The 18,677-nt window shown below is 43.3% G+C and overlaps 1 protein-coding gene and 1 non-coding gene across 2 annotated transcripts in view; both read left to right on the top strand.

The window, feature by feature from the left end:
- LOC115477495 (putative ATP-dependent RNA helicase DDX11-like protein 8) overlaps window positions 1-18,677 on the top strand; it is a 348,371-nt gene that overhangs the window by 175,856 nt on the left and 153,838 nt on the right. Inside the window, 1 exon segment of the mRNA XM_030214406.1 lies at window positions 3,334-3,486. Coding sequence (XP_030070266.1) covers window positions 3,334-3,486 — 153 coding nt within the window.
- Window positions 15,496-15,568, top strand: TRNAK-UUU. The gene has a single exon. It is a non-coding gene; the product is annotated as a tRNA-Lys (tRNA).

Here is an 18,677-nt window from a genome sequence, read left to right as displayed (position 1 = left end):
CAGGTGATCACTGTCCTGCAGTCTGTAGGGTGGGTCATCAATTTTGCCAAGAGTAGGTTGACTCCGTCCCAGACTCTGGAGTTATCTAGGGGTCCATTTCAGTACCCTTTGGGGCAGAGGATTCCTTCAGAATCTTAGGAGGGAAAAGCTTAATAACCAAATTCTCCTTTTGCCCAGGATTCCCAGTCCATGTCCATGGGATTATGTCCAAGTTGTTGGCTCTGTGGCAGCGATGTTGGAAGTGGTGCCCTGGACCAGAGTTCATATTGAGGCCTCTTCATCACTCCCTCTTGTCTCACTGGTTTCCAGTGTCTCAGGAGTACAATCTTTCCCTTGGCTGCCACAAGTGAAGCTCAGCATGCATTGGTGGCTTCTGTCGAATCACCTTCCAAAGGGTGCGCTCTTGGTGTCCCCACAGTGGATGGTGGTGGTCATGGATGGAGTGCCTACTGTCAGAATCGTTATGCTCATGTGCTTGGTCTGGCCAATCAGTCTTCTGGAGCTCAGAGCTGTCCAGAAAGCTCTGCAGTCCTTTCAGGCTGTTCTCGAGGGGCACCCGATCTAAATCCTATCAGACAACATGAAGATGGTGGCCTGTATAAACAAGCAACCTGTAGCGTAAAACTCACAGCAGAAGCTCACCTTCTGCTTCAATGGGTGTAAAGATATATTCCCATTCTTTCAGTGGCTCATTTTGCCAGAGGCCTGAACATGCAAGCGGATTTTCTGAGCAGAAACTCTCTGGACCCAGGGAAATGGGAGCTGTCTGCAACGGTTATTCAATTGATCACTGAACGATGGAGAACTCCTGCCCTGGATCTGATGGCATTGCACCGCAACACAAAAATTTCTCTATTCTTCACCTTCTGCTTCAGTCGGTGTAAAGACATGTTCCCACTTTTTCAGTGGCTCATTTTGCCAGAGCGCTGAACGTGCAAGTGGATTTTCTGAGCAGAAACTCTCTAGACCCAGGGGAATGGGAGCTGTCTGCAACAGTTATGCAGTTGATCACAGAACGATGGAGAACTTCCACCCTGGACCTGATGGCATTGCACTGCAAAACAAAAGTTTCTCTATTCTTCAGCTGAAGAACAGAGCCCAGTTCAGAGGGGATAAATGCGCTGCTGCAGCAGTGGCTGGAGTCGGTATTGCTTTACATATTTACTCTGTGGCTACTGATAGGCAGGGCTCGCCACAAGATCTTTCTTCATCTGGGATGGGTGATACTGATAGCTCAGGATTGACTGCGCAGGCCGTGGTATACAAATCTGATCCAGCTTCTAGTAGACAAGCCATTTTGGCATCTTCTGCTCTCAGGTCTTCTTTCTCAGGGACTAGTTCGCATGTTGGATCTATCCCCGATTGGTCTTATGGCTTGGCTCTTGAGAGGACACAGTTAAGGAAGGAATATCCAGAGGATACAACATCACTACAGGCCAAGACGTGGTCCATGTTTTCGGCTTGCTGTTGATTTGAGTGTTTGAAGTATAGTGTTCAGGTTGGGCGATTTCCCCTCTCCCTTTTCAGTCTTCTTTACTTCAAATTTTGGCATTTCTGCATGACGGTTTTAAAAAGGGTTTGGCCTACAACTCTTTGTGGGTTGAGGTGGTAGCTTTGGTTTGCTATCAGGGGCATCTTGCGCATTCCTCCTCGGTGGCTTACCCTGAAGTGCTGCATTTTCTTAAAGGGATTAAACATCTTAAGCCCTCTCTACAGGCTTCATGCCCCCCCCCCCCCCTTTTTGGAATTTTAATTTGCTTCTGCAAGCTCTTCAGAAATCCTCTCTGAGCCCTTGAGGAAGACTGCTATCAAGGAATCTCACCTGGAAGACTGTGTTTCTCATCGTGGTTTCTTCAGCTCGTTGAATCTCAGAGCTTCAGGCCTTATCCTGTAGGGAACCCTTTGTTTCATTCTCGAATGCAGGGATGACCATTAGAACTGTGCCTTTCTTCCTGCTGATGATCATCTTTGCCTTCTACATCAATCATTCTTTGTTTCTTCCATCTTTCAAAAGGGAGGAGTGTGCAGCAGATTTTGCCCCTTTGCACCTTCTGGATGTACGTCAGGTTCTGCTGCAATATCTGGAGAGCACTAATGCTTTTTGCCACTCTGATCATCTGTTTGTTCTGTTTGGGGGGGGTCAAAGAAGGATGACGCAGCCTCTAAGGCGATGATTGCTTGCTTCCTCAATCAAAGATTCAATTTTGGCTTCCTATGTTCTTTCGGGCCATAGCCCCCAACATTGTTGATAGCTCATTCTTGCTGGATGAGTTTTGTAGGTCAGCCAGGTGGTCTTCTCTATATACATTTTCCAAACACTATCTTTTGGATATTACAGCCAGATAAGAAGCATCCTTCAGAGCATCCATTCTCTCTGTTAGTGTCTGCCACCCTCCCTTTTTGAAGATTGCTTTGCTACATCCTACTTGTCTCTGGATTCATCTGATTGATAAGGAAGGATAAATTGTCTTACCTGATAATTTTTTTGATAAAGATATTGAATAATAGGAACATTTCAGCTGCTTTTTTTTGTTGAGTATTTCTTCCATAAATGATGCTAACACATTTTTGCAGCTTGTTCTGTTGCAAAGATAAGAAAATTGACATCTTTTAAAATCAAAACATGCTAAACAGAAAGATCTGACGATTTTATTGAATACATTATGTGATTTCAAGTGACTTCCTTCTCGTGTAGAAGACATAGGCCTAAGGCTCAGGGGTAGGTGGCATGGTACAGTGTGTGCAAATGTATGTCTTTACCATCATTCACTTGAACTTTCCTGCAGTTTTAGCATGGCTAAATAATACAACAGTAACATAAGCTCTCAGGTCTCTGTACTGTAAAGAGAAATACTGAATGGAGTCAGTGGGAACCAAAATGTATAAAATCTGTCTCCCACCTGCCATTGTTGTGTATATCACCTTGAACTGTTTGGTTAGGTGATTAACCAATTTAAAATGAACGCGTCACACATTCCCCTTTACTCCAACAAAGGGTACAGCACTATCTTCTTAACCTTGCTTTAATAGTATGGGCCACACTGCAGCTGGTGGAGAACCAGGGAAGCTAGGGTTCAAGCTCCACTGCTGCTCCTTGTAATCTTAGGTATGTGCTTAACCCTTGATTGCCTTAGGTACTTGCTACAACTGTGAACTGTCTGGGGAAAGAGAGAAATAACTACTACTGAAAAGGCATGAGCTAAATCCAAATCCCTATAGCATGCATTCCCTTTACTGAAACCATCCAAGGTAGATGCAGGCCACTGGTCTCTTTGCGAGGGAGAGGTTTAAGCAATGCAAAGATCTGTTCTTATAGCCAGAGTTCATTTGCAGTTGGTCGTGCTGCCGTACCAGATGCTGCTGCATGGCTCCACCAGGAAGACATCTGGTATCAAACTGAAGGACCAGGTGGTGATTATTGATGAGGCCCATAACCTGATTGACACAATCACCTCCATCTACAGCTCTGAAGTCAGTGGTTCTCAGGTATGTCTGAGTCTGTTCTTAATATCGGTTCCTGTTATTACTAAATGTATACCTTCTCATGTAATTCCATTATTCATGAAGCCACATTGAGCCTGCAAAGAGGTGGGAAAATGTGGGATACAAATGCAACAAATAAAATAAATAAATATCGGTTCCTTTTCACAGGAGAGGCCTGCTTTGTATTTACTAAGGATATAAATATTCAGGTCAGTTTTTAGCAGTAGCAATGAGTCTATATTTTTTAAACAGTGACCATGCCTGTTTTGGGGTATTTGTCATTTACATGCAGATGTGGCCACATATGCATTACATTACCTTTTATAAAATACTAGCGGGTGCAAAAGTATGCGCTTTGAAAATGATGATGTATACTTTGGTGGGTGTGCAGAAAACTAGTTTGAGAGGAGCATGGATGACCTGTACAAATGGACATAGATTATAAAATACTATAATTTACACATAGTTCACAGCTATTTACACCAGCTCTAGGACTGATATGTCTGCTCCTACTCTAACTCTAGTATTTTATAAAGACCAAAAAAAGTACATATATTAAATGCTGCTACATGGATAGGCAGTTGTGCTACTAACTGTCCATATACAGTAGGTAAGTGGTTTAATTTAGGATGTATATATTATTGGTTGTTAAACTCTTGCTCTACTCTAACTAAATCCCAGCACTATCTGTATAGTGCCATAGTGGTTAAATAGAATTTAAGCAGCACTTTCCAGATAGACCTGATGAAAATCCATGTTTGAGAAGTTACACGTTTAACAGTGGTCACGAAGGAGGCAATTCTGTAAGCGGGTGACTCCATTTAGGTGCCTTGATTCTATCTGTTGAAAATCTGTTCTATAGCTGCATCTGGGCACCAGGATTTTTTTTTATAGAATACTAGTGTAATCTGGTACCAGCATGCCGTACACTTATATACCTGCAGTTAAACCAGCCATAGAGCTGGCATAATTGCAGTCATGTAAATACGGCAGGGACACACAACTTAAAGAATACTGCCAGTAAAACAGTGCTGCGTATGTCTAGTAGCGCTATAGAAATGATAAGTAGTAGTAGTAGTAGCATAAGTGGGAGCCCTGTCCATGTCCTTCTGTTGCGCTGCCGATATACATTTTCCACTGGTATTTATGTGCTATGCCACTTAAGTTCACCATCACAGAATAAAAAGGTACGTGTACACTTGCATGCTTGACAGTATTTGTACTTTTATGTGTACAAGGAGCACATAAATGCAGCCACCAAGTTATAGAATTGCCTGCTAAATATAAATCCTTTTGAATGTTGACCCCTTCATTTTTAAAGTTATTTGTTTACATTTCAGTAGTTTAATCAGTTAACCATTTAACTAACATATACCTGGAGGAACTTCCTTGAACCAGTGCTCACTAGCCATGCCCCCCCCCCATTTCCTCTCTATAATAAGCATGCTCTGTAAGTTAACCCATCCTCTCCCCATGAGGCTTACTGCAAAAGGGGACCCATGAGTCAGCTGAAAATTGATTTGAATGGGTTTCTGGCTCATGCCAGCAATATTTAAATGATTATACACAGCTTTCTTCCAGAAGTCTATAGGATCATAGGTACTTTTGTGTCAAGTCAGAGGTTGAAATTAAGCATAGCTATTGTGTTACAGAAAAACATGTTTCATTAGCATCACCAACAGATCAGAATCTTGCAGGTTATACCCAACCACCAGCAGGTGGAGATAGAGTGTACAAAAAGAGTTCTGCTATAAAGGTTACTGTGTAGCTGCTCCAGATCAGTAATTCGTTTTCTCCAGCAGGTGGTAGAAGTTTCTCTGTGCAGCTCTTGGACTGCTCTACAGACCAGACTTGTCCAACTTTTTTTTTTCTCGGGGGGCACGTTTAATATTTTGTAACATTTGGAGGACTGAGACGTGTAGGCGCAATACAGATAACACACTTTTGGGGTGTTAATTGGGGTACCTGACATTTAGTATAAATTCTGAAAGAAATGAGTCCCAAACAAGACTAACATTAGTGATGAAGTGTCAGAAGCAAATCTCTTATCCTTAGATCCAAATTCACTGCTCCCAACATAATAGAAAGAACTAACTCCACACCCAAGTATTATAAAAATAGGGTAATTATTTATTTAGAATAGCAGCAGATATAAGAAAGACAAGAATGGAGACAAAGCCATTCTCATCACAAAACTAGCTCAGAGTAAATGCACATAAATCCCTAGATGGAGTTCTACTCCAGTCAGGCTACTCTAGCCCCACAGAGAACTAATACAAAGGTACATGGCACATATACAAGCTGATACAGATCTCTTGATGGCAGTGTTCCTCAGATGATCAGTCTTGTTTGCTCCTTGGGTGGGATGTTGATATAGCAGTCCCTATCTTTGATAAGAGATATTCTTTATAGAGAAATCACATACTGCAGCTGTACTGATGATGCAAATTCTGGCCTTGTTATCCCCAAATATTGTGGCTTCAATGGACAACTGATTGTCTCACTGACACCACATTGAAGGAGTCACCTTGACAAGAAGCCGGGGTTTCATATACAATGTGCAGTTTGCCAGACATAGCGTCTGGCCAGCTGCAAGGGTAATTCCAAGAGTCCTTGACTGTTCTAGCCATGATGTTGATTTATAATAATAACCTTGTTATTCTAGTATATTGAGAATCATGTGTCGGTAGTCTTTGTGTGCATACAAGGTCAAGGCTTCATCAAATACAGGGTTTAGTGGTGGAAAGTCTGAGTCTGCAGATTAGTCAGGTCATTGATGCTAGATACTGCCATGTATTATATTCCCATATATTTTGGTTATATAGGAACACATTTATAGTGCTCATAGTGTTTGTTTTGCTCCTACACATGTGTGTGCGCTTGAGCACACTCATGCTCTCTTTCGCTCCCATTTTCCCCAAGCCTTTACCCGATCTCTGTCTCTCATATGTACCCCCTGCCTTCACCCATTCTTTCTTTCTCTCTCTCTCATATACTATACTATTGAGTTCTTCTATACCGCTGTTATCCAATTAAATTCAAAGTGGTTAACAAAAGATACTTCAATATTACTGGAGGAATAACAAATACAATAAGGTCTGTTAAAAAAATTAAAATATTTTAAAATAATAGAATGTATTATTCAAACAAATATGTTTTAACATTTTCCTAAAATAAAAATAAGATTGAACTACTCTTACATTTAATGGAAGCCTGTTCCATAATGGAAATGGGACTTGATATACAGCCTTTCTGAGGTTTTTGCAACTACATTCAAAGTGGTTTACATATATTCAGGTACTTATTTTGTACCATCTTGCTCCGACAAAGGGAAAAAAGAAGCCTCTAAAAAAGATTGAAACCGAGCTGTTTGCAGAGAGAAAAATCCTAACTTTTTTTTATAAAGCCTAAGGTTCTACCCGCTGAAGGAAAAACCAACATCTCTGTGAGGCTTAGAGTTTAGTCCCAAAATTGACTGAAAAACCAAAGTTTAAAAATTTATACGGTTGTTCATAGTTAACCAATGAAAATCTTTATATATATGAGAAACCCTATCGTACCACTCTGCCCCACTTATCAGCATAATAGCTGTATCCTGCATTAGCTGTAATCTTCTCAACTGTTTTACTGAAATACAGGAATATAATGAATTGCAATAATCCAACTGGGTCAACAAGATGGCTGAACCACAGATCTAAAATCTTCTTTCATTAGCTGCCATAGCCTAAAGAAAAATCTTTTACAGAGGGTATCAACCTGCTTCTTAAATACAAAGTTGAGTCTAAGATAACACCCAAAACCCTTGAGTGCTCCTCAATCTGCAATATCTCCCTTGAGCATAAAATAACCTCAAAATTTGACAGTTTTGTTATATCGCTAAACTGTAAAATCTTTGTCTTCTGTTTGTTCAATTTAAGACAATGGTTCAATGTCCAGCTGTCTATTAAAGAAATACAATACTTGATGGAATCTATTTTTTTTTTTGTTTGTTCCAGCTAGGCAAAACTGAACTCAATAGAAATATATCATCTGCATAGGATAACAGTATAGTATTGAGAGATTACCCAAGGAACTCATAAAGACATTAAACAAGGAAGGTGAAAGTGAAGAACCTTGCAGAACCCCACAACAGTGTAAAATTGCAACAAAAAAAAAAACCCCTCCCCTCCATTAGCAAGTATGTGCCCTATTTTAGTAGTGAGAACCAAAAGAGACGTCTCTGATAGATTCGAAAACCATGTTGCATTTTGTGTAGTATATCAAAAGTCTCTAAAAATTCCTGGAGTTTAGCCATCCAAGGGATACTTGCCATAGGCTGATAATTTTTGACCTTAGTCTCCATTGGGGGCCTTTGGTAATGGTGTTAAAATGATTTCAGATAATGCTTTTGAATAACAACCTTACAGCCACAACCCATTAATGAAATCTGTTAACCACTGAAAGACAGGAGAAGGAAAATCACACAGTAAATAAGAGGGACAAAAATCTTCTTTGATAATCTGAAAAGAAATTTATGTACACAGGCTGAATTTACTCTTTCAAAGTTTTCCCAATGTCTCTCGACATTGAGAAACATTCAGTAAATCTCCTTCGTTATCTACCATAATTTGACATATACTATTCAATCGATTAAAATTGGTTTGGGAAAAAGATTGGGTCCAAGAAAGCACAAAGGCAGACTTTTAAACGATCTGCTCTTTTTGGGAAAAAGATTGCCTGATTTTGCTTGCTTTATCCTGAAAATACACTGCTAAGTTTTCTGCATCTGGTTGTAAAAACTTAGAAACCTTAAGTACCAACTCAGAGCTTCTCAAAAATTTGGAAAATAAGCTTAAAAGAATTTCCTGATCTCCTGACTATAATAAGCCTTTTTTGTTTCATTGAACTGATGTTTTATACTTAAGTACCTACTTTTTCCATAACATGAGAATTATCATCACCTTTGTTTTCCAGCTCCACTCCAATTGTCTACAGTATCTTTGTAATGAGGCAAGAGATTCATTGTACCAGGGATTGGTAATTGTTCTAGACTTTTTTTCTTTTAGAAGTGCAAGTGTCACAGGTCAGGTAACAAAGATAGAATACCCTTGCCGAGCAGAATATTGCTTGCTACATTTTTGGCCAACGAAAAGTAAGGCACGCTGCCATAGGTTGAGCATACAGATATTTGCAGCAGCTAAGATGGCAATAGCAAGGGCGTGGAAGCAACCTAAGCTCCCGCAGATGCAGACAATAGTATGCAAATTAGATTATCTATACCAGATGTCAAAGCTGATGGCTATGAGAAAAGGCCATCTGCATATGTTTCAAAAAATATGGCAACCATATGAACATGAAAAAGACAGTTTGTTACCGTCACCATAAAGCTAGAGAGAGGGGAGGAGGGGGGAGAGGGGAATAGGATGCAAGTCAGAAGATTAGATAAGATTGTTAAGAAGAGACTATTTGAAAGGTGTTATTGTACTGATATACAAATAACCGCCCAAAACACAGCAGCTAGACTCATCTTTGGCAAATCACGATTTGAAAGCGCAACACCACTTCGAGAAAAACTTCACTGGCTCCCCATCAAGGAACGCATAAACTTCAAAGTCCACACAATGATCCACAAGATCCTCAATGGCGAATCTCCAAGCTACATGTCCAACCTGATCGATCTACCAGCCAGGAACTGGTCCAAATCTTCTCGAACATATCTCAATCTTCATCTTCCCAACTGCAAAGGCCTCAAATACAAAACCTACTACGCATCCAACTTCTCTGTTATAGGCAGCCAACTCTGGAACGCCATACCTCGACACATCCGAAAAACCAATGAATACCTACCCTTCCGAAAACTCCTGAAGACTTACCTCTTCAAACAAGCCTACCCAAATGACCAATCCTAAACCCCGATCCTAATTCCACACCACTAGCAGTACCCACACTCCAATCCTAAACCCCGATCCTAATACCACACTACTAGCAGTACCCATACTCCAATCCTAAACCCCGATCCTAATTCCACACCATTAGCATTACCCATACTCCAATTCTTTCCCCACATCTATCAATATTGTCCTACTCTATGTAACTATGTGACACTTTGTTCCATACTTTGTATTATCTCTGTGATACTTGGTACCATACTTTGTAAGCCTACTCTATGTAACTATGACCATACTTTGTAAGCTGCACTGAACCTGCTATCGAGCGGGAAAGAGTGGGGTATAAATGCCACAAATAATTAAATAAATAAACAAACAAACAAATAAATGTTGTTAATATTGTAAAAATTTAATAAACAAATTATAAAAAAAAAAGAAGTGCAAGTGTGTCTATTTATCGAATCTTCCCATACACCAAGATTGCAATGCTTCCTTATTACAAATTTTACTGGAGACTACATTCCAAAAATGAAGAGGCTCAATTTTCCTTCTCTGCAAATTTTTATTATGACTAACCTTTTTAGTCAATTTTAATCAATTTGAAGTAAAAAGAAAAAAAATTACTTCACCCCAATTTATGTGATCTAAACCAATAAATCTACAATATTTGGAATAAGCTATAAAATCCAATTTATGTCCCTTGCTATGTGTAGGTAAAGATATATCCAGAACCAAATTTAAAGATTCTAAAACCTGTACAAAAGCCAATACTTCTGAATCAGACACATCATCTGGATGTAAGTTTATATCTCCCAATATAATAATTTCTGAAAACTGTGTAGCATACTAAAGCAGTTTTTCAAATAGCTACTGTGCAGACTGCCAGTAAAGCCCAGTGTACCGCTTTTACTCACTTTCATTAATTGGCATATCATAAGTTCAATATATCTATCTTGATAATGGTCTTTTATCCTAATATCAAAGAAATCTTTAGATCAAAGCTAAACCTCACCCCTTCTTTTCTTTACGTGGACAATTTATAACTTTATACCCTAGAGGACAAATGGTATCCCTTCCTGCATCTGTTCTCTCTCTCACATGTATTCCCCCCTGCCCTTCATCCATTCTCTCTCTTTCTCAGATGTATTCCCCCTGCCTTCATTCATTCTTTCTCTCTACTACTACTAAGAACATAAGAGTAGCCATACTGGGTCAGACCAATGGTCCATCTAGCCCAGTAGTATCCTGTTTTCCAAACAGTGGCCAAGCCAGGTCACAGGTACCTGGCAGAACCCCAAATCGCTTGTTCATATTATATGCAGATACTTTCCCTGTCCCTAGAGGGCTCACAATCTGAGTTTTTGTACCTGGGGAAACGGAGCCTTAGGTGACATGCCCAAGGTCACAAGGAGCTGCAGTGGGAATAGAACCCAGTGGATCAAAGCCCACTGCATTAACCACTTGGCTCTTCTCTCACATGTATTCCCCCTGCCTTCACCTGTTATCTCTCACATGTATGTCCCCTGCCTGCATCCATTTGTGCTTTATCTCTCTCTCACATGTATCCCCTTGTCTGCACCCATTTGCTCTCTCTCACATGTAAGCCCCGTTTGCACCCCCCCTCTCTCTCTCACATGTAATCCCCCTGCCTGCACCCGTTTGCTCGCTCGCTCTCTTTCTCTCTCTCTCTTTCTTTCTCATGCATATCTGCTCGGCCTGCACCCATTTATTTACTTATTATTTATTTATTTATTTATTTATTGCATTTGTATCCCACATTTTCCCACCTCTTTGCAGGCTCAATGTGGCTTACAATATATCATGAATAGTGGAATAGATTAGAAAATAGTCATTTAGTGTTACATAAGGATCTTGGTAGCATTATAGTGATAAAACGATAGTTATATAACAAGCAGATATTATAAGACAATTCTGAATGTATGTGGAGGAGTTGTGTGTATTTACGTTTGTTGATCTTTTTGGTAAGCCTTATTAAAGAGATAGGTCTTCAGTAGTTTACGGAAGTTGGTAAGTTCGTAGTTCGTTTTTAGGTTGCACAGTAGTGCGTTCCATAGCTGTGTACTCAAGTATGAAAAGATAGGCGCATGCATTAGTTTGTATTTCAAACCTTTACAGTTAGGGAAGTGAAGATTAAGGAATATGCAGGATGATCTTTTAGCATTCCTGGGTGGTAGGTCTATCAGGTCTGACATGTAGGCTGGGGCTTCTCCGTGAATGATTTTGTGGACTAAGGAGCATATTTTGAACGTGATGCGTTCTCTGAGTGGGAGCCAGTGTAGTTTTTCTCGCAGGGGTTTAGCACTTTCATATTTTGTTTTGCCGAATATAAGTCTGGCTGCAGTGTTCTGGGCTGTTTGAAGTTTCTTGATTATTTGCTCTTTACAGCCAGCGTAGATTGCGTTGCAGTAGTCTAGATGACTGAGCACCATTGATTGTACCAGGTTAAGGAAGACAGTCCTTGGGAAGAATGGTCTTACTCTTTTTAATTTCCACATTGAGTTGAACATCTTCTTGGTTATGTTTTTCGCATGGTTTTCAAGTGTTAGATGTCGGTCGATGGTAACTCCAAGAATTTTTAGGGTGTCCGAAATTGGAAGGGCCAGATTTGGTGTGTTAATGGTGGTGAATTTGGACGTGTTATGTTGAGAGGTGAGTATTAGGCATTGGGTTTTTTCTGCATTAAGTTTCAGCTGAAATGCATCTGCCCATGCGTGCATGATTTGAATACTTTGGTTGATGTCGCTGGATATTTCCTTTAAGTCTTGTTTGAATGGGATGTAGATCGTTACGTCGTCTATGTATGGATTGAGGTTTTGTTTTGATAGTAGTTTAGCCAAGAGTATCATCATAGGCGATTGGTGGCCCAACTGTTTGGGGAGGCTAAAGGGGGTGGGGTTAGGGGCGGGCCGGGGTGGGGTGCGCTCCGGAGGGGGGAGGATGCGCAGTGCTGCACCCGGGGGGGGGGGGGTGCGCAGCGGCGACCCGCACCGGGTGTCAGCTGCCCTCGCTACGGCACTAGATCACAGTCTGTCATCACAAACAATATAGGAAAAACCAAAAGCATTAGGGGCTTATAGCCCATTTAGTTATGTTTAAACAAAAGAGATGTGCATGAAACAAAATATTTATTTTTTTTTATTTTGACTTGTTTTAAAACCTTAAGGCTTCAGAGTCAGTCAGCATCTCCGCCTAATAGTTGAGGTCACACAGTCTGTCTTCATCATCACAAACAATATAGGAAAAAACTCAAAAGCATTAGGGGCTTGCTTGGCTTATATAGCCCAAGCATTTAGTTATGTTTAAACAAAGAGATCTAACTTACAAAAATAACAAAATATTTATTTTTTTTACTTCTTTTGTTTTAAAACCTGCTTCAGAGTCAGTCAGCAGCACCTTACCTCTGTCTCCTGAAATCCAAGGTACGGTCGTCGTCGGTGCAAATTTCTAGAAGGAAGTGGGAGGGATTGGGAACATCAGACTCTCAGTCTCCTTCTTCTTGCCTTCCCCGCGCATTCCCGCCTATGCGGATCAGTACACACACCACGGGACGGGAGCGAGCGCCCGAAGAAGGCTAACTGGCTGCTGTGGCGTGACTCGTGAGCTGAGGGCGAGAGCCCAGCCGAGGCAGGCGAGGGGCGAAGAAAGAAGAAGCAAGCAAGCAATAAGCACTGCAGGCTATAGAAATGCTAAATAGTAGTAATAGTAGTAGTAGTAGCTCTGTTGTGTCTATTCATTCAGATAATGAAGACCACTAGAGGAAGGAGGATTCCCAGCTGATGAGGGTGACAATCCTACTGCAGCAAGGCTTTTTTTTTTTTAAACAAGGAATAGCTCCAAATTTGGTAACAAAGGGTTTGGAGGTTCTTAATATCTCCTCCCCCATGCTTCAGGTTTCTGCTGCTATGTCAGGAACCTAGAAGTCTCCTAAAACCTTTTGTATTCATGTAGCTATGCAAGTTGATTTTAGCTGATTCCAGCCTAAGAGTAGTTTGTCCTGTGTTGGCTCTTTGGCGGCAAGCAGCAGAACTTTGCATTCTAGCAGCCGCGATCGTTCCCCGCACCATGAAGCCTGCATTGCCGGCTAGCCCTTCTTGATGACGCACGTCTTCGCCCGCCCCAGACGCCACAACTACTTACCCGAAGCTCCGATCCCAGCCGACACTATCGCAGGGTTTCAGTGGTTTACTGATCTGCCCCGTTGGCTAGGAGCGCACCCAGCCAGTGCACTCCGCTCGCTCTGAGCGGTGAGTACCTAGCGCGGCGGGAGAGCCGGAGGAGTGATTGGGGTTTCCGGGCAGGGTCCCAGCAAGGTAGGACGTTGTTTTCGGAGCCACGCAGGCGTCGCATGCGGTCCGAAGGACTCGTAGTAAGTGCATGAAACGGGAGGGAACGGACATCCGGTCGCAGGGTCCATGGGGTCGGAATTCCCCCCCCCCCCCCAGTCGCGGTGTATGCGGGGGATGGAGTGCCTTTGTGCTGCTTCCTTTCCGACATTCCCAGAGTGCAGCCCGTATGTCCGACCTCTTGGTAGGCGGTTAGCGGTGCGGGAATTTTAAATGACTTCAACTCTACAGAACTTTATCTTCATAACAAGCACTCCTTCTTTTGTCATCATCATGCGGGTATTTTCCCTGTCCGGGAATATTTCCCTGTTTGCGTGGAAAACCTTTTCGGCCCCTGGCGGTCGCCTGGGAATTGTTGCCTTCCATTCAGTCAGTTTTTCCCTTAGCCGGTCAACACGACAAACGATAAGTAGACTTTCGCTTTAACAGACTTTCCCTGCTCCAGCTCGCTTTGCCGTCCATTTGGTCGGGTTAGACTCGCCGCCCATTAGTCCGGTTAGCTCGGGTGCGTCATTCGGCTACCTTGTTTCCTGGGCGGCTTTCTCCTGTTGGCACTGCATTGCAGCCTTTCGCCGTTTCTTTGTTGTTCACCTCGTGGGAGTGTCTTAGTCGGTGATTAGCGGTGCGGGAACGTTCGGGTCAAAAAAAAAAACTTGGAATGCTTCACGATGCTGCGCACGTAGAGCCTGAGAAGTGGCAGGTTGGCGGTGAGCAGCAGCCCTTTGCAAAGCCTGTCATTCTGCCCCGCTCAGGCCGAGTCTGCCGTGCGCCCACACCATCTCAGTGTAAGCCTCAGACGCTGAGCGCCTAGTCACGCTGCCCGCCTCCTGCTGCTGTCGTTGGGGGTCCCCACTCCCCAGTCTCAGGTTGCCCAACAGGGTGCGGCTGTGGCTCTGGCCACCCACATTTAGCTATACCACCGCTGCCTTCCGTCTGCCCTGCTCTTCGCTTTCCCGCGGTGCCGATGTGGGGGTCCACTGAATGAGTGAGGCTTCCTGACAGGAGCATGGTGCAGCGCTCCGCACAGAGCCGATTGGCTTCCACCGCCGTCGCCACTGCCGGCTCTGGGATACCAGGCAACAGCTGTGTTATGTGAGCAATGTGACGTCCGCTACTGCCCAACCTGCGGCTTCGCGGCCGCACTCTGTACGCCAGCCAGAGTGGCAGTGCCAAGACCGACGAGCATATGGCCTCCGTGGCACCTCCCTGCAGGAGCCCTATGTGCGCGGTCACTGAGATGAACTGGAAAGCTACAGCAAGTACTGCCTAGATAGTTAAAGTCCGGTCTGCTCCCAGTGCTTTCATGAGGGCAAACACGCGCAGTGTGAGGTCAAGGCCCTGTATCGATGCAGTTTGGCCTGCTGTGCCTACACTTCCTTACAACTGCAACAGGTAATTAATCTAGGTGTCGAGTTCTCTGCTAACTCTCAGAAGGCAGGGAACTCGGAAGCAATGACTGCAGCTCGCATGTTCTACTGATTGTGGGTGCTACTACCAACCTTGTATTAAGATCTGGTTCTCACACGTACTCCTCTCTAGTGCGCATACAAAAGTTTCAGCTGCCACGTTGGTTAAGGTGTGTCATCATGCTATCATTGCAGGGGTTGATGTTTCCGCATGCGTTCTCTATCAAAGAGCTTTCCTACTCAATACAAGCGCTCTTTGCACCCGTTTGGTGCTGGTTTAAATCCTAGTGCGACTTTATAAAATGCTTCTCTTCTCCCCCCAATGCTATTGCAGGCAAATGTATTTAAACTCTGCCCTTATTATCATTTCTAGGAGCACACATAGCTCAGTCGGTAGAGCATCAGACTTTTAATCTGAGGGTCCAGGGTTCAAGTCCCTGTGTGAGTAAGACCTGCCACCCCCCCCCCCCCCAAAAAAAAGGAGACCCTGTTCCTCAGCATTTCATATCATATCCGCATATCACTTCCTTAGAGCAGTATTAATATGAGTGGAGCAAAGCCATGCAGCTCCGCTTCATCACTATAGACACAATACATCTTGATTACTTTGAATTTGCATCTTGCTATCGGGGTTTCCCTTATTATGGTGCAGTGGTCTATAACACCCTTAGGTCTTCACCTCTTGTGCCGAGGCTTGATGTCAACTGGTTTCACATGTGACTCTTTCTTCCCCTGTTAAGTGCTAGCCTTTCTCACCTTCCAATAATCCGTGAGCGGGTTCCTTGAAACGTCTCTTTCCCGGAGTAGAGGATTGGCCTTGTGGTCAGAGCACTGGTTTGAAATACAGTGACCAGTTAGCTCTGCTGGATAGAGCGTGGTGCTAATGATTCCAAGGTCATGGATTCAGTCCCCATACTGTCCTCTTCTTCATCCCTCCTCCTGGAAAGTTCCCCTAGCCTCCTCTTACCAGGCGGGCGCATCACCCAGGATTTTACTTTTCTATTACAACATGTTGGCTATCTGCTCTGTAGGTAAGCCACAGGGACTAGACTACCATCCTCCAACCGTTACAAAGTGCGTCCGATTCCCTCCGGCGGAGCTTAAAAAATAAAAAAGCTTAACAATGCAATTTTCTCTAACTACAAGTCGGTACTCCTGGTATGTGGGCAGTCCGTTAATTAATTTCATCTACTCAAGGCGATTGTCAACACCCCATGCTAAGCTTTTGGACTCGAACTTGAACTACTCGTGATCCCTTCTCATAATGTAGTATTACTTGCAGGATATGAGAGAAGTATGGTTTTCTTTATTATCCTTGTCCCTACATGTGGTCACCGACATAGACTTTCCAGGAGGTACATTTGGCTTGGTAAATGCAGAAGGTCGAGCTCAGATTTCTGCTTGTTTAGCTGATGTAATGTGTATTCTGCTGTAAGAGAGCCGACCATTCCATCCCTTTATTCCAGGCTCAAGCGGCTGGGAGCTCAAAAAATCCACATTGTGTGATACCAAATTACCTGCATGCAGAAAATGCCAGGCCTTTAGAGTTTAGTTCTTAGACAACAGGGGCTTTCTCGAGAGGCCTTCAGCCTGGAGCAGGCTCGTAGTACCTCTGTCTTGGTTAGGTCAACTGACCTACACATATAGAGATAAGCTACACTGGCTCCCACTTAAGGAACGCATTGCTTTTAAGGCATGCACATTAGTCCACAAAATCATTCACGGTGAAGCCCCAGATCTACCACCCAGAAATGCTAAAAGATCATCCCGAACTTTCCTCAACCTCCACTTCCCTAATTGCAAAGGCTTGAAATACAAGGCGCTGCACGCGTCAACCTTTTCTTACATGAGCACGCAATTCTGGAACTCACTGCCGCGCAACCTGAAAACGACCTACGAACAAGCCACCTTCCGCAAACTATTGAAGACCCATCTTTTTGAGAAAACTTACGGAAAGAACCATAACACATAAAGCCCACACCCACGGTTCAACAATGCTTCAATACAGCCACTCTGAATTCTCATCCCCTGTACTCTCATCACACTCATACCTCTACTCACAGAAAATGTATGCCTTTATGCTTTCTTGTTGTATGTACTGCCCCTTTTAGTTTCCCGTTGTTCCCCTAATGTTTAACTGCTCTTTTCCATTGTTATATTCCTAAATGACACTCTGAGTTTGTCTCGCCTAACTCCTCACAATGTAATCCATAACCGAGTAGTAACAAACTGTATTTCTATCACTCACAACTTATTGTAAGCCACACTGAGCCCGCAAAAAGGTGGGAAAATGTGGGATACAAATGCAATAAAATAAATAAATTTGTAGCCTGGGGAATATATTAGAACCAGTGTTATATATAGTGCTAATTCCTTCATTTTATACTCTGTCCAGCTACATTCGAGACTTACACATTTGAATCAATCACATTAAACATAATAACAATATACATTTCAGCAGCGCTGCACAAACGAACATGAAGAGACAGTCCTTGCTCAGCAGAGCTTACAGTCTAAATTGGACAGACGAACAGTCAGCTGGAGGTGGGGGAAATTGCTCTAGAGTATTACTATGTGGCAGTCTTTTAGACTTGATCATGTAGCAGTCTTTAGACTTTTCCAAAACAGAGACGCGCTTTGATCTATGAGGAGATTCCTAATTCGGGGATGAGCGAGCCGAGTTAGCTGAACATCTTTGAAGTTGGATTCCCGTATGGTGCATTGGACCTCAGATTTGTTGTCCCTCCAGCCCATGGTAGTCAAAGATGCAGACGGCTGAGATGTGAACCTACAATGCCTTGAGGCTCCATCTTATATCGCCACCATCAAGAGTCTCCAAAACCCTCAGCGGGCATTCAATCTTGACTTAAGATTTATCGTGGTCATACAAGGAGTATCTTCCTCTCCCCCTTTTTTTTAATCTTTCTGCTACCTTGGGGCCTTCCCGGACCTGGACCTTCCCGTATCCCCAACTTTTACACACTGCGATCAGCCATACAGTTTATGGCATGGTCCTGCACAGTGGACCTGTTGGTCCTTTACCCACCATCCATCGGGGGGTAGCAGTGTGTCCGGATTCCGCCCCTAAAAAGATCATGGGGAGTTTGTTCAAACTGCCTGCAGGGTGCAACCGTATGTTACAGTCCCTGTAGTAGTATACTTCCTTCCCCGTTACTAGCCAGACCGCTACACCCATTTTCCATGCTACCTACCTCCTCGTGAATACTCTCAGGGGTACAGGCTTGGCTCCCTACAGGACTCAACCTCATTGTAGGCAGTACATATCCCTCACGTCGAGCCTGAATTCGTATCGTCAGGCCAAAGGAAGATCAAGGCGGTAAGGGTTGCACCTTTTAGTCTACATGTGCCACAATCCTACTGTCTAGTCACGCGCTATAAGGTAGGCCACCAGTCGGCCGATCCTACGGTTACACCAAGAAGCATGCTCCTGGAGATGCTAAGGGCTTCACTCCTGCACTGCAGAATTGGCAGCTACTGCATCTCAGTATGACCTCCCGCTGCAATGGCAGCCAGCAGACGCTCCTGCATCGAAATTG

This window comes from Microcaecilia unicolor, chromosome 9, assembly GCF_901765095.1.
Source record: "Microcaecilia unicolor chromosome 9, aMicUni1.1, whole genome shotgun sequence".
Classification (NCBI taxonomy): Eukaryota; Metazoa; Chordata; class Amphibia; order Gymnophiona; family Siphonopidae; genus Microcaecilia; species Microcaecilia unicolor.
Note: the sequence above shows the minus strand (reverse complement) of the source record. Positions and strands in the feature narration are given on the sequence as shown.